Source organism: Dipodomys merriami, unplaced genomic scaffold (genome assembly GCF_024711535.1).
Source record: "Dipodomys merriami isolate MVZ:Mamm:240054 unplaced genomic scaffold, mDipMer1.0.p SCAF_17, whole genome shotgun sequence".
NCBI lineage: Eukaryota > Metazoa > Chordata > Mammalia > Rodentia > Heteromyidae > Dipodomys > Dipodomys merriami.
Window position 1 is genome coordinate 13,840,246 of NW_027203048.1, and position 12,392 is coordinate 13,852,637.

At 40.8% G+C, this 12,392-nt stretch overlaps 2 protein-coding genes across 5 annotated transcripts in view; both read left to right on the forward strand.

The window, feature by feature from the left end:
- Positions 1-5,062, forward strand: part of Spast (spastin) — a 59,816-nt gene extending 54,754 nt beyond the window's left edge. For 2 of the 3 annotated variants that reach the window (XM_070025320.1, XM_070025321.1), the window contains exon 17: positions 997-3,763. In XM_070025320.1, coding sequence (XP_069881421.1) covers positions 997-1,119 — 123 coding nt within the window. In that variant the 3' untranslated portion in view covers positions 1,120-3,763. Of the gene's footprint in view, positions 1-996; positions 3,764-3,805 lie in introns of those variants that run through there. The other variant, XR_011372502.1, reaches the window with a different exon arrangement.
- A 2,958-nt stretch (positions 5,063-8,020) lies between these two features.
- Slc30a6 (solute carrier family 30 member 6) overlaps positions 8,021-12,392 on the forward strand; it is a 44,218-nt gene continuing 39,846 nt past the window's right edge. For both annotated transcript variants that reach the window (XM_070025326.1, XM_070025325.1), the window contains exon 1: positions 8,021-8,073. In XM_070025326.1, the coding sequence (XP_069881427.1) occupies positions 8,071-8,073 (3 nt within the window). In that variant the 5' untranslated portion in view covers positions 8,021-8,070. The remainder of the gene's footprint in view (positions 8,074-12,392) is intronic.

A 12,392-nucleotide genomic window follows, 5' to 3' on the forward strand; every position in this document is an offset into this window, starting at 1 on the left:
AGACTCCTATCTCCAATAAAACACCAGAAAATCAGAAGTGGTGCTATAGCTGAAGTGGTAGTGCGCTCCCCTTGAGCTGAAGAGCTGAGGGACAGCGCCCAGGCCCAGAGTTCAAGCCCCACGACCGACCAAAAAAAAAAAAAAAGAATAAAAATTCAGTTAGGAATCAGTGGCTGATGTCTGAAATCATGGCTACTCAGGAGGCTGAGATCTAAGAATCAAGGCCCATCTTAGACAGAAAGGCCTGAGAGACTTTTATCTCCAATTAACCAGCAAAACACTGAAGGTGGAGCTGTGCCTCAAAGTGTAATGCACCAACCTTGAGCAAAAAAAAAAAAAAAAGTCACTCCTTACTTTGCACTCCTCAATTTTTCCCTCCCATCTCCACACAACCCTTTTGGCTTGACCAAAAAAAAAAGCCAAACAAGAGTTCATGGCCCTAAGTTCATTCCCTGTAGTGGCACAAAAAATAAGAAAGGAAGGAACCACTAAGGAGGGGAGGTAAGGAAGCAGGGAGGGGAGGAATGAAGGAGGCAGGGAGGGAAGAATGCCCATACCTATGAAACTAAACGTAAGTAATAAAGTATGTTACCATAGTGGCTTTATAAGATGTCTGCTATAGAAACTTTGTTTAACATGTAATAATAGAAAATACATTAAAATATTTGGCTTTTTTTTTTTTTCTTTTTGCCAGTCCTGGGGCTTTTGAACTCAGGGCTGGACACTATCCCTGAGCTTCTTTTGCTCAAGACCAGCACTCTACCATTTGAGCCACAGCACCACTTCAGCGTTTTCTGTTTATGTGGTACTGAGGAATTGAACTCAGGGTTTCATGCCTGCTAGGCAAGCACTCTACCACTAAACCACATTCCCAGCCCTGGCATAATTTTCTACTGTTTGTATTATAAGATAAATAAATACCACCCTTTTAATTAATCAAAATAGTTACACCTAATGTGTTTATTATGGATATTATGTTTCTTTTTTTTAATCTAGATGAGAAATATTCGATTGTCTGATTTCACTGAATCCTTGAAAAAGATAAAACGCAGTGTGAGTCCTCAAACCTTGGAGGCATACATACGTTGGAACAAGGACTTTGGAGATACCACCGTTTAAAAAATTGACTTTGAAAGCCTGCAGAGCATTTTACTTAACAAGAAACACATCTTCAATGAATATTTATCAGTTATAGACTCAGCCTAAGTTTACAGGATTTTTCAGAATTTTACAATTATTCGTGCAGTCAACTTGAAGGTGAATGAGAAAACAAACTTAAAATATACAATGTGAATGGAAAATTTTGTTGATGGTTATGGTTATCTCAATGGGCACTGTTAAGTTAGAGCACAACAAAAATGAATCTGATCTACTTTACCAATGTAATCAAATGTAAATAATAATCTGTATATCAGGATGCAAATGAAAGTATTTCAGAGACAGTGATGGTAGAAGACACCTTTGGTGATTTGTCTTGTTTGTTCTTTTGTTTGTTTGTTTGTTCTTAAAATAGTATTTTTTTTCTTAATTTTCTCTCCTACTGTCATCTTACCTGTCTGTGATTGGAATACCAAACATTGTTTTAGTTTATTTTTTCTTCTTTCTACAAATCCAGAGTGCCAAATGAAAAGTTTTTCTAATAGAAGTAGGAAAAAGCTATTTTGAGGCTTTTTTCTTTACACATTTAGTAATTAAACATTTATTTTAGTTTTTTTTTTTTACTGTCTTATTACCTGCTGTGAGACAATTTAGGAAGCAATTTAAGAGCAGCAAAGCAAATTGAGTAAAATAGAGAAGGTTCTCGTTACTGTCATATTACAGGTAGATAAATCCTCCTGCAGTATTTTTTTTCTAATAAGTCAGAAATCTTATTATATAGACTGTTAACTTATTCCAGGTAGTATTTGTTTTCTGCTGGAATTATTCTGATATTTAAAAGAGCCATTTGTAACTGCTATAAAAATGGTTCCATCTGACAGAAGGGAAATACTTGGAGCTAATACATTTCTAATTTGCTTATTTCTTACTGTTTACAGGATAATTACAAATAAGTGAAACTACCATCTTTTATTCTTAATAATTATGAATCCCTTCAATGAGGCTTAAAATACTGAATTTTTATATAATTGCATACATTTTATAGATTTTGTGTGCTCAGTTTAACTAAAAAGTTCTAGTCTGTTGATCTACCTTATGTTTCCACAAAATGTACAATAATTCTGCTTGTTTGTATAAATATGCCTGCATTTTTATTATGAAAATGCATTGTAGGAAGTAGAAATTCGTATCATGGCCTTTCAAATATAATAAAGGCAAATAGATGTTTGCCCCTAGTTTACTGGCTAAAAGTTTGTTTACAGAATTTTTCTTTGGTGCTTAAAGAATGCTATGTAAAATGTCATGGGTGGAAAGAATAATTTTGTAGTAGTAATGAAGATTGTTTTTATTTAGCAAAACTGCTTTGAGGGAATAAAAACACTTGCCCTACTAGATAAGAATTTTATAATGAAAATATACATTCTCCTTAATTTTATTCTTGCTATTGTTAAAGATTTAAGAAGAGAAAATATATGATTTCTTAGCATCATATGCTGTGTGTTGCCATAGCTTAAGTCATGTGTCTTTAGAACTCCCAGTATAATAAAAAATGAGAGGAAAAATAGGAGAGAAATCCACAAGAGCCAAACCTTGAAGGTTTGTACCTTGAAGGTCTCAAACATTAAAGCAAGTTTATTAAATACTGATTAAAAAATAAAGGTGATAGGTAACTAGGTGTATATGATGAAAACAATTGGAAAATCCCAAATTTCAACCATTTTAGTAAAGCTCAAAATTTCATTTTGTTTTCAATTAGGAAAGATTAATATTATGAATATTAGACTGTTGGCTAATCATGTTGAAGTACTATGTAAGTCTAACTCAACCTTTTAAACAATCTTTAATTTCTCATGATTATTACATTTCTATTAGGAAAGATTTTAAGTAACAGGTTTTAGATATTAAATATGTCATTAGTACCATTAACATTGAGTTGAAGTTACCTTACTGTATTAATATTTATCAGTGTATAAATTTTTCTTTGCTGATGAAGTCTGAAGTTCAGTTAGTGCTAGAGAACTATTTTCTATTTTAACCTGTGGTTCTTTAGTAGGACAGTAGTGAAAACTAAATAACGATGTAGTAGGAGGTAAGGGATTGGCTTGGTCTCTTTTGGTAAAGATAGTATTTTCTGAGGTTTTCTGAATTGTTAGATTGTAACCTTTTCGATTTTGTCTTGATCTCTCTTATATTCCTAAAAGATGATAATGCATAAACATTATACACTAGTATGTTCTTCGTGTCAATATGGCAGATTTGAAAATTAAGCTTACTGATTATTGGACTTTGAGCCAAAGGAAATAATCCAATCTTTCCACATATATTAGAAGTAAAAGCTTTTTCTGAGACAGTCTGCCCATTGAGGTTATTATCCTTCTGAATTGCAAATATGTTTTGTGCTCAAGGAGAACTCAAAGAAAAGCATATAAAAAGAATCTTAATTTAAGTATGTATACAAGCAGTCTTTGTTTATAGTGTAAAATTCTTTATATTTTGTACAAAAACTAATTCTTTTGGTAAATGAATCATTTACAGTTTACTTTCCTTTAAATGCTTGTCTCAACTTTAGTCAGGTCTTTTGTACTTCTCTCCAGAGAAACTTAAGGATACATCCGTATTAATTGGGTTTTTATCCTAATGAATTGTAAATAAATGATGAACTTTATTTTGCCTTTAATTTTTAATTTAAAACTTTTTGAGATTTCAGAGGTTGCAGTGTGGTGATGGAGCATTTTGTAATTCTTGCCAATAAAAGTTATACACTCTGAACAAAATATAAAAAGCAGTGGATAGAAGGTTCTGGAGAACAGTCAACACAGTAACTGTACAGACTCCATATTGGAAGAGGTCCATTCCCCAACACCAGTTGCTTATCGGAAAGCTTCTGTAGTTTACATGGGGATACAATGCAAGCAGAACTTGTAAGTCTGAAGCAAATCTGAAGCAAAAAGTATCTGAAGTAAATTGTTAGACCGATGTAATGCTAAAATGAACACTGGAAAAACTGAACTGGAAGACATGTCAATTATCAAACCAAAGCACAGAAGGGAGGTTTGAGATATGTAGGACAATGCTAGTCTTTTGTACCTGTACTTTGAGAAGCAGTAGAAGGGAGGAGCTGGGCGCAGTTGGTTCATTCCTGTGAGAGACTGAGATTTAAGGATCAAGATTAAGAGTCTGTTTGTGTAGACAAATACTTGAGGCTCCATCTTCAGTGGTCAACAAAAAAGGGAAATGGAGGTGTGGCTCAGAAGATACAGTGCCAGTAGGGAGCAGAGAAAGCCCAGTAAGAGCCATAGGCCAACGTTCAATATCCAGTATTAGCAAGAAAAAAGAAAAGCCACTAGGGAAGTACAGTGGATTCCTAAGAAATACACAACTGGTTTGAATGGAATCAAGGAAAGAAGGGATTAAAAATAAGTGAGACCATTCAGTGCTGCATCCCAAGCCTGCCAATCTGCCTACCTACAAACATGATGATCCAGCATGGCGAGAGAGCCTGAAACTTGGACAGACACTTTAGTGACTGGTACCATGCACACTTGAGCCCTGCGGGCAGGCTCTGTGAGATATGGTTGCCTGTGGCGAAGACTTGGCACCTCAATGAGCAAGCAGCACTATTGGGCAGGGAGGGCCTGACTGGCCTCAATAAACATCCCACTACCTCCAATGGAACCTGACCATTCCTTCTCCAGCAGCACCAATAAGGATTGCAAGTATGCAGACCTCAGTAAAGATCAGCTACCCTCCTATGAGAGCCTGAAAGATACTCTTGCCAGAGCATGCCCTTCTGGAATGAAAAAACTGTCCCCCAGATTAAAGGGGAAAAAGGTTCTGATTGCAGCCCATGGCAACAGCCTTCTAGGGCATCATCAAGCTCTGAAAGGTCTCTGAAGAGGCCATCATAGAGCTGAACCTGCCAACTGACATTCCCGTCATCTATGAACTGGACAAACCTAAAGCCCCTCAAACCCATGCAGTTCCCTGGGACAAAGAGTCCATGTGTAAAGCCATGGTAGCTGTTGCTGCCCAGGGGAAGGCCAAGAAATGAAGGCAAGCAGCTGATTGCTACCCCCACGGAACACCCTGCCCATTCATTTCTCTGCACCTCACACTGACCACTTCTGTAGATCTTAAATTGTAGGTAGCTGCACATGGGGACCAGTGGCTCCCATTTTCACTCTTAGCCATTGTCTCTTGCATCTCCCACTCCCTTCATAGAATTTAGTCAGAATGTCACCTTTGGGGCGCAGGTTTGCAGCCTGAGCCCAGGGAAGGCTCATTTTATATTCAGGAGGGTTGAGTGATAGTAATTCCAGTTTTTCCTAGTGCTTTGTTTACTAAGGACCTGCTTGAGTAAGGATTAGGCAGGAACCAAGTCATATCATGACCAATGAGAAGACAGTTCATTGTGAGCCTGGACCCAGTCCTAAGTTTTGGTCATCAGGTCCTTGTTGAGGAGCTGGAGTCATTCCAATGGAAGGTGAAAGTGTCCTGTATAGTGATTTCAAAACAGCTGTGTCCTCATGACTCCAGAAGTGGTGACTCCAGATGGTTGGAATCAATCCTGATCTACATTTTTGTGTTACACTCACTTTTACATAAAAGGAGAATATAGATCTATCCATTTATGTCTACACACACACAGAGGGAACTGAACAAAAACCCTTCTAGGGTTAGTAGAAGTAATTGAAAGAGACAAGTTGGGCACCAGTAGCAAACACCTGTAATCCTAGCTACTCAGGAAGGGGAGATCTAATCCAACCTGGGCAGCAACTTCCTAAGATTCTTATCTCCAATTAATCACAGAAAAAGCTGGAAGTGGCACTGTGGCTCAAGTGATAGAGTGCTAACCTTGAGCAAAAGGCACTCAGGGACAGCCCCCATCCCCAGAGTTCAAGCCCCCAGGCTAGCAAAAATATTTTTTAAGAAGGTGAGACAAATCTAAAGGTTAAAGATACTCAGTGAAGTCACGCAGGATGCACTTAGCTCCTCCACCCACAAGTAACAAAGTGTTGGGCATAGTGAGTCACTGATAGGCAATAGGGGAACCTTTTCCCAATTCCAGTTCTACAGATGCCAATCAAAGTCGATGTTTCAAGCAAACCTTTGTAAGGAGTCTCTGACCTGGTTTTTTGTTTTTGTTTTTAACCTCTATTCTATGCAGTAGTTCAGATCAGTGTTTGTAGTGGGGAGGATACCTGTTGGCACAAGACCAAGTGAGGGTAGTATGGTTATCTGCAGTGATAGGCAGTTTAGTATGGACTGTCAGAAACAGAAAATTTTTTATATACTGGTTAGGGGAAGTCTGGAATGAGAAACGGACAGGAGAATCTGGATTTTTGTTTTTTGTTGCTGTTGTGCCGGTCCTGGGGCTTGGACTTGAATTCAGACTTTTTTGCTTAAAGCTAGGACTCTATCACTGGAGCCACAGCTCAACTCCCAGTTTTTCGTTGATTAATTGGAGATAAGTCTCACAAACTTTCTTGCCCAAGCTTGCTTAGAATCACAATCCTCAGATCTCAGCTTCCTGAGTAGCTAAGATTATATGCATGAGCCATGGGCGACTGGCAATCTTTTTTAAATGACAGGTCTTCAACCTAAAGGGGTTTCCAACCATTATGCCTAACGATTTGTCTGGACTAGTTTCATAATATGCTTCCCATCTGTTTTCCACAGAATAACTCCTTCTAAAAATGGCCCTAAATTTTTGACATTACAATGATGTGAAAATACCATTTCATTCAGTAGAAACCATGCTCTGCCGTATACTGCCGCCTTTCAGATCTAAAAATAAGCCCAAATTTTAACTGAGGACATTTGAGTTGGCTGTTTATCTGCCTAAAAAAAGTTTTTCCAGAGACTTGCCATTCAGAAGTTAGACTTCATTGCTTTACAGACCACCACTATTAATTAGCCACCTACTCCCTATAGCATTACTCTATTTCCTACATTATAGTATGTATTCACATAAAATCTTCCTTTCTTCCACTCATCTCTTCCTCACATATATGTGCTCCATATTCTACTTCCTCTGTTCTCCCTCTCTTCACCTTCAGTGGGTTTGAATTTAGGGCCTTGCTTTTGCTAGGCAGGCACTCTTTACCATTTGAGCTTCCAGCCCCGTTTTGCTGGTTTTGTTGGAGATGGAGTCTAGCAAACATGTCTGCCTGGGCTGATATCAAACCTCCATCCTCTAGATCTCAGCCTCCCAAGTAGCTAGGATTACAGGTATTCGCCACGGGTAGTAACTCAGTTTTATAAGACTTTTATTTTTATTTCCTGGGGCTTGAACTCTGGGCCTGAGCACTGTCCCTGAGCTTCTTTTGCCCAAGGCTGGCACTCTACCACTTGAGCCGAAGCGCCACCGTCTGGCTTTTTCTCCTTAGGTGGTGCTGGAGAACCGGGGCTTGAAGCAGGCCAAGCAAGCACTCCGCCGTGAGCCACTTCCTAACCAAGGTGTTTACCATTTGTATCGCTTCTAGAGTGAAGTTCGCTTTACAGGGCCCTTAGGGCGTATTCTGCAGGCTTTCCGAGCTCACGAATGGCACACCAATGTTAGCACGTGACAGGTTCGAGTTTTCCCTAGTTCTTTTTGGTTTTTCCCATCACTTAGCCCCGGCTTCCCGGTCACAGTGCCAGAGCTGCAGCTGTGCACCCTTCCTCCGGCTCAGGCACAGTTACAAAAGCGGGGATACTACCTAATTCATAAACTAAGTCACACAAGACACGCGAAAGCGCTCTCAGCCTTCCCAGCCGCCACAGCCGCCGCGAAGACCCAAGTCCCCACGCCAGCGACCGCCACGGCCCCACGGGCCGCCGGGAAAAAGGGGCGGGACTCCGACGACGGGGCAGTACTTCCGCCCTCCGCGGGCCCTCGCAGCCAATCAGCTTCACCCTCCCCTCCCCTTCCGCCCCTGGAAACAGGGCCCCCCAGAGCATCTTCCGGCGGGAGCTGTGCGGCTCCTTATCATGGTGAGTTGGCCTCGGGGGCTGCGGGTTTGTGTCGTGGACGGGTCGTTTAACCTGTCCGCGGGGGCATGAAGGTCTTACAGCCGCTCGCACGAGGGCTCTTCGGGGGTCTTCCGAGTCACAGTCGGGCCCCCAAGAGAAGGCCCTGGGGTAGCTTTCGGTTCCTCTCGCCCCTGGACGAGTTTTCCACATCAGGACATTTCCTGGATGTAAAAATGAGTTAGCCGGGCGCCGGCGGCTCACGCCTGGAATCCCCACTCCTCAGGAGGCTGAGGTCCGAGGGTCCCAGAGCCAGCCTGGACAGCCAAGACCGTGAGACTCTTATTCCTCGGGACTGCAAAAAGCCAGAGTGCAGCTGTGGCTCAAGTGGTGGGGCGCCCAGCCTTGCGCGCGAAAGCTCGGGCCCAGCGCCCAGGCCCCGAGCGCGAAAACAAAACAGAAAAGCCTCTCGACCAGCGTCGGCAGCCACGAGACCGACCAACAACAGAGCAGAAAGGAAAGCTGTAGCAACAGCAACCATAATATCGATGCCACAGCGGTGGTGATGTCAAGAGAAAGAAAAGCAGTAGGGTTTTTAACGATGACACCCTATTCGGCAGCTCAAATTGATCGATTGAATGGCAGACAGCTTAATACAGCAACAGCTTTCATTAGGACCAGTGTCTAGACGAAGTAAAGGTGCTGATAGATCTTTACTTCTGCACTAGTAGGAAAGAATGCTAGGTCCCAGTATGTGTTAAGGCTGTTGGGATATGGTATTTCCTGTAAGATTGACTAGAGGAATTAGTTGCTTTATGGTTAGCAATCCAGTAGTTCGGTCTCAGTTTTATCTGAAGGTAAGAGCTGGATGTGGTGGTGCTTTTAAGGATGTGGCCAGATTGGACTACATAGTGGGAACCATTCTGAACAAAACAACTTGTTACCTAATGGTAAGCAGGTAGTTGTGGTTTTTACTGTTCAGGTATTAGCCCAGCCTGGAGCTAGTGGCTCTTGCCCGTAATCCTAGCTATTCTGGAGGCTGAGATGTGAGATGTAAGGTCAGCCCTGGGCAGGAAATACTTTTCTCCAAAAAACTGGATGTGGATATGTGGCCCAAACGGTAGAGCGCTAGTTTTGAGCAAAAAAGTTGAGGGACAGCCCCCAAGCCCTGAGTTCAAGTCCCAGAACCAGCTGAAACACAATTTTTTTGTGTGCTTTTGGAAACTATCAGAAAGAACTCATAAAAAACAAAGAACTTCTTCATGGCCTTATTTATGAGAAAGGCATATTTCTGTGTCTTAGTTAACACTCAAAGTTTCTTAAGTGAATTAGATCGTAAAGTTCTTTCCCAATATCGTCTAATTTTTCTGTAATCCTGGGGCTGGGAATGTGGCTTAGTGGTAGAGTGCTTGTCTAGCATGCATGAAACCCTGGGTTTGATTCCTAGTACCACATACACAGAAAAAGCTGGAAGTGGCACTGTGGCTCAGGTACTCACCTTGAGCAAAAAGCAGCTTAGGGACAGTGCCCAGGTCCTGAGTTCAAGCCCCAGGACTGGCAAAAAAAAAAAAAAAAAAATCTGTAATCCTATTTGCACACAGAACATGGGTAAATACCAAACAGCTCTCAAAACCATCACCACTGTTTCTAAGATTTAACTCTTATCAATTCCTTGCTTAAAGTTTCTCCCCTTCATCAGGTGTAACTCCACCCTGACCCTCAAGACATGTATGATATAGTCAAGATTCTCCTCCTGACAGCCTGTTTTTCACACACAGACACAATGCCTGCTTATATTCTGGTGCAGTGAATAGCTTGCAGATCTAGGAACTGGACCTTTGTACCTAATTTGTATATGCTGTTCCATCTGCCTAACCTATTCTTTCACCTACTCCCATGCTTATAAGTGCAACCCTTATGTGTCCTCAGTTTTATTTCAAAAGAGCCTTTTCCCCATCCCCAACATTTTTTTGTAAGAATGAAGCTCTAAATTCAAACTATATACAATCACCAAAATACCTATTTTTTTAATATGTAAGCAGCAATTTCATCATGTAAAGATAAAAACCATACCATAAAGATAAAAACCACACCATAAAAGCTTGCCCCTCATGAAGAGTGAGGCCACCTAAAAACACTCATAAAGAGTGGGGCACTGTGACCCGTGCCCATAATCCCAGCTACTCAGGAGGTAGAGATCTGAGAGCTAGCCCTGGTATACAAATCTGAGAGGCTTATCTCCAATTAACTAGAAAAAAACAGAATCTAGAAGTGTGGCTCAAGTGATAGAGTGCCACCAGTACATTTATGAAAGGATATGAAGATGAAGGGAAAATAGAGTTAAAATTAACTTATTTTCAAATTATATACCTTCTTTATGTACAGCCTTAACATGTAAATTTGACTCTGCTTATTATCAGTAGTGTTTGTATCTCATACCAGACTGTTAGAATTATGTAGTTGCTTGTCTTTCTCCCTGTGTAGACTGTAAACTCATTAAAACATGGTATTCCCAGATGCTTGATTGTACAATGATTGGCCCAGGGTTTTTTTTTTTTTTTTTTTTATTGTGAAAATACCGTACAAAGGGGTTACAATTACATGAGCAAGGTAATGAGTACATTTCTTATCAAGCATTGTTGCCTCCTTCTTTGTTTCCCCTTCCCATCCCTTCCCATCTCCCACCCCCCAAGTTTTTAAATAAATATATTTTATAGAATAATAAATATTTGTGCTTGTAACAGTGATACAAGAGAATTTTGTGTGTGTGTGGGGGGGTGTCTTTCTGTCTACCTGTTGCCAGGGGATTGAATTTAGAGCCTTTTTGGTTGTTACTGTTTTTGTGCTAGTCCTAGCGCTTGAATTCAGGGCCTGGATGCTGTCCCTGAGTTTTTCTGCTCAAGACTCTACCAGTTGAGCCACAGTTCCACTTCAGTCTTTTTTTGGTGGTTAGTTGGAGATAAGAATTTCATGGCCTTTCCTGTATGGGCTGACTTTGAACAATGAGCTTCAGATTTCAGCTTCCTGAGTACTTGGGATTACAGAAGTGAGCCACCTGCACCTAACTGAGCCTTGTTTTTTAAACAAGCATTCAACTCTGAGCCATCCCCTAAGATTTATTTATTGGTGCTGGTCCTGGAGCTTTAACTCAGGGCGAGCTACTGGCACATGGTGATTTTTTATTTATTTTTATTTGGGTGAGGCAGTATTGGGGTTTAAATTTAGCTTTGCATTTACTAGACAAGCAGTCTACTACATGAGCTACACCCACACCTCACTGATTTTTTTAAAGATATTTAGAAAACACCTTTATGAGCTGTGTTTATTTATAAAAACATGTGTTCTTAGAAAATGTGAAGCCATGGGCTGGGAAGGTGGCTTAGTGGTAGAGTGTTTGCCTAGCATGCATGAAGCCCTGGGTTCGATCCTTGGTACCACATAAGCAGAAAAAGCCAGAAATGATGCTGTGGCTCAAGTGGTAGAGTGCTGGTCTTAGGCAAAAAGAAGCTCAGGGACAGTGCCCAGGCCCTGAGTTCAAGCCCCAGGACTAGCCAAAAAAAAAAAAAAAAAGGAAAGAAAGCAAGCAAGCTAGCAAGAAAAAATGTGAAGCTAGTGTAGCCATTGTTGTTAATGAAATTACTAAAAACTTATACTGGAAGATAGCATTATACTGGAAGATAGCAAGATGAATACACTCCTGTAGTTAATGAGAGTACCATCAAAAGCACTAGGTTAGTGTTTGCTTGTACCCTTCTGGGCAAAAGTAAATTTTGCCTTGCTGAGAGAGAGGGGAAAAAAGCCCCACTAGGTGTAGGAAGACTTCATATAAGAGCTGACACGTGAGCCAAGCGCTGGTGTTTCAAGTCTGTAATCCTAGCTACTCAGGAGGCTGAGATCTGAGGATCACAGTTGGAAGCCAGGCTGGGAAGTCTTGTGAGACTCTTATCTCCAATTAATCACAGAAAATGCCAGAAGCAGTGCTGTTGTGTAAGTGGTAGAGTGCTAGCCTTGAGAAAAAGGGGTTTAGGGCTAGGGGCTAGGCCTTGAGTTCAAGGCCCAGGACTGGTCAAAAAAAAAGTGACACATGAAATGGTACTGTGAGGAAACAGGCATCTGAGGGAGAGCTTGGATTAGACAAGCCTGGAGTGCTCATGGGATAAGCTGCATTTAAAGATTTCTATCTAGAATAAGATAATTAGAAAAACGGATAAAGTTGTTACAAAGTTGGGATTTTAGATTGCGAAATAGTTTGTCCTGATATTGACAGTTAATATAGTGTTTGATTGTTCTGGAACTTTGATCAGTGTGGAGCAGGAGCTTTATCTTTTTTTTTTTTTTTTTTT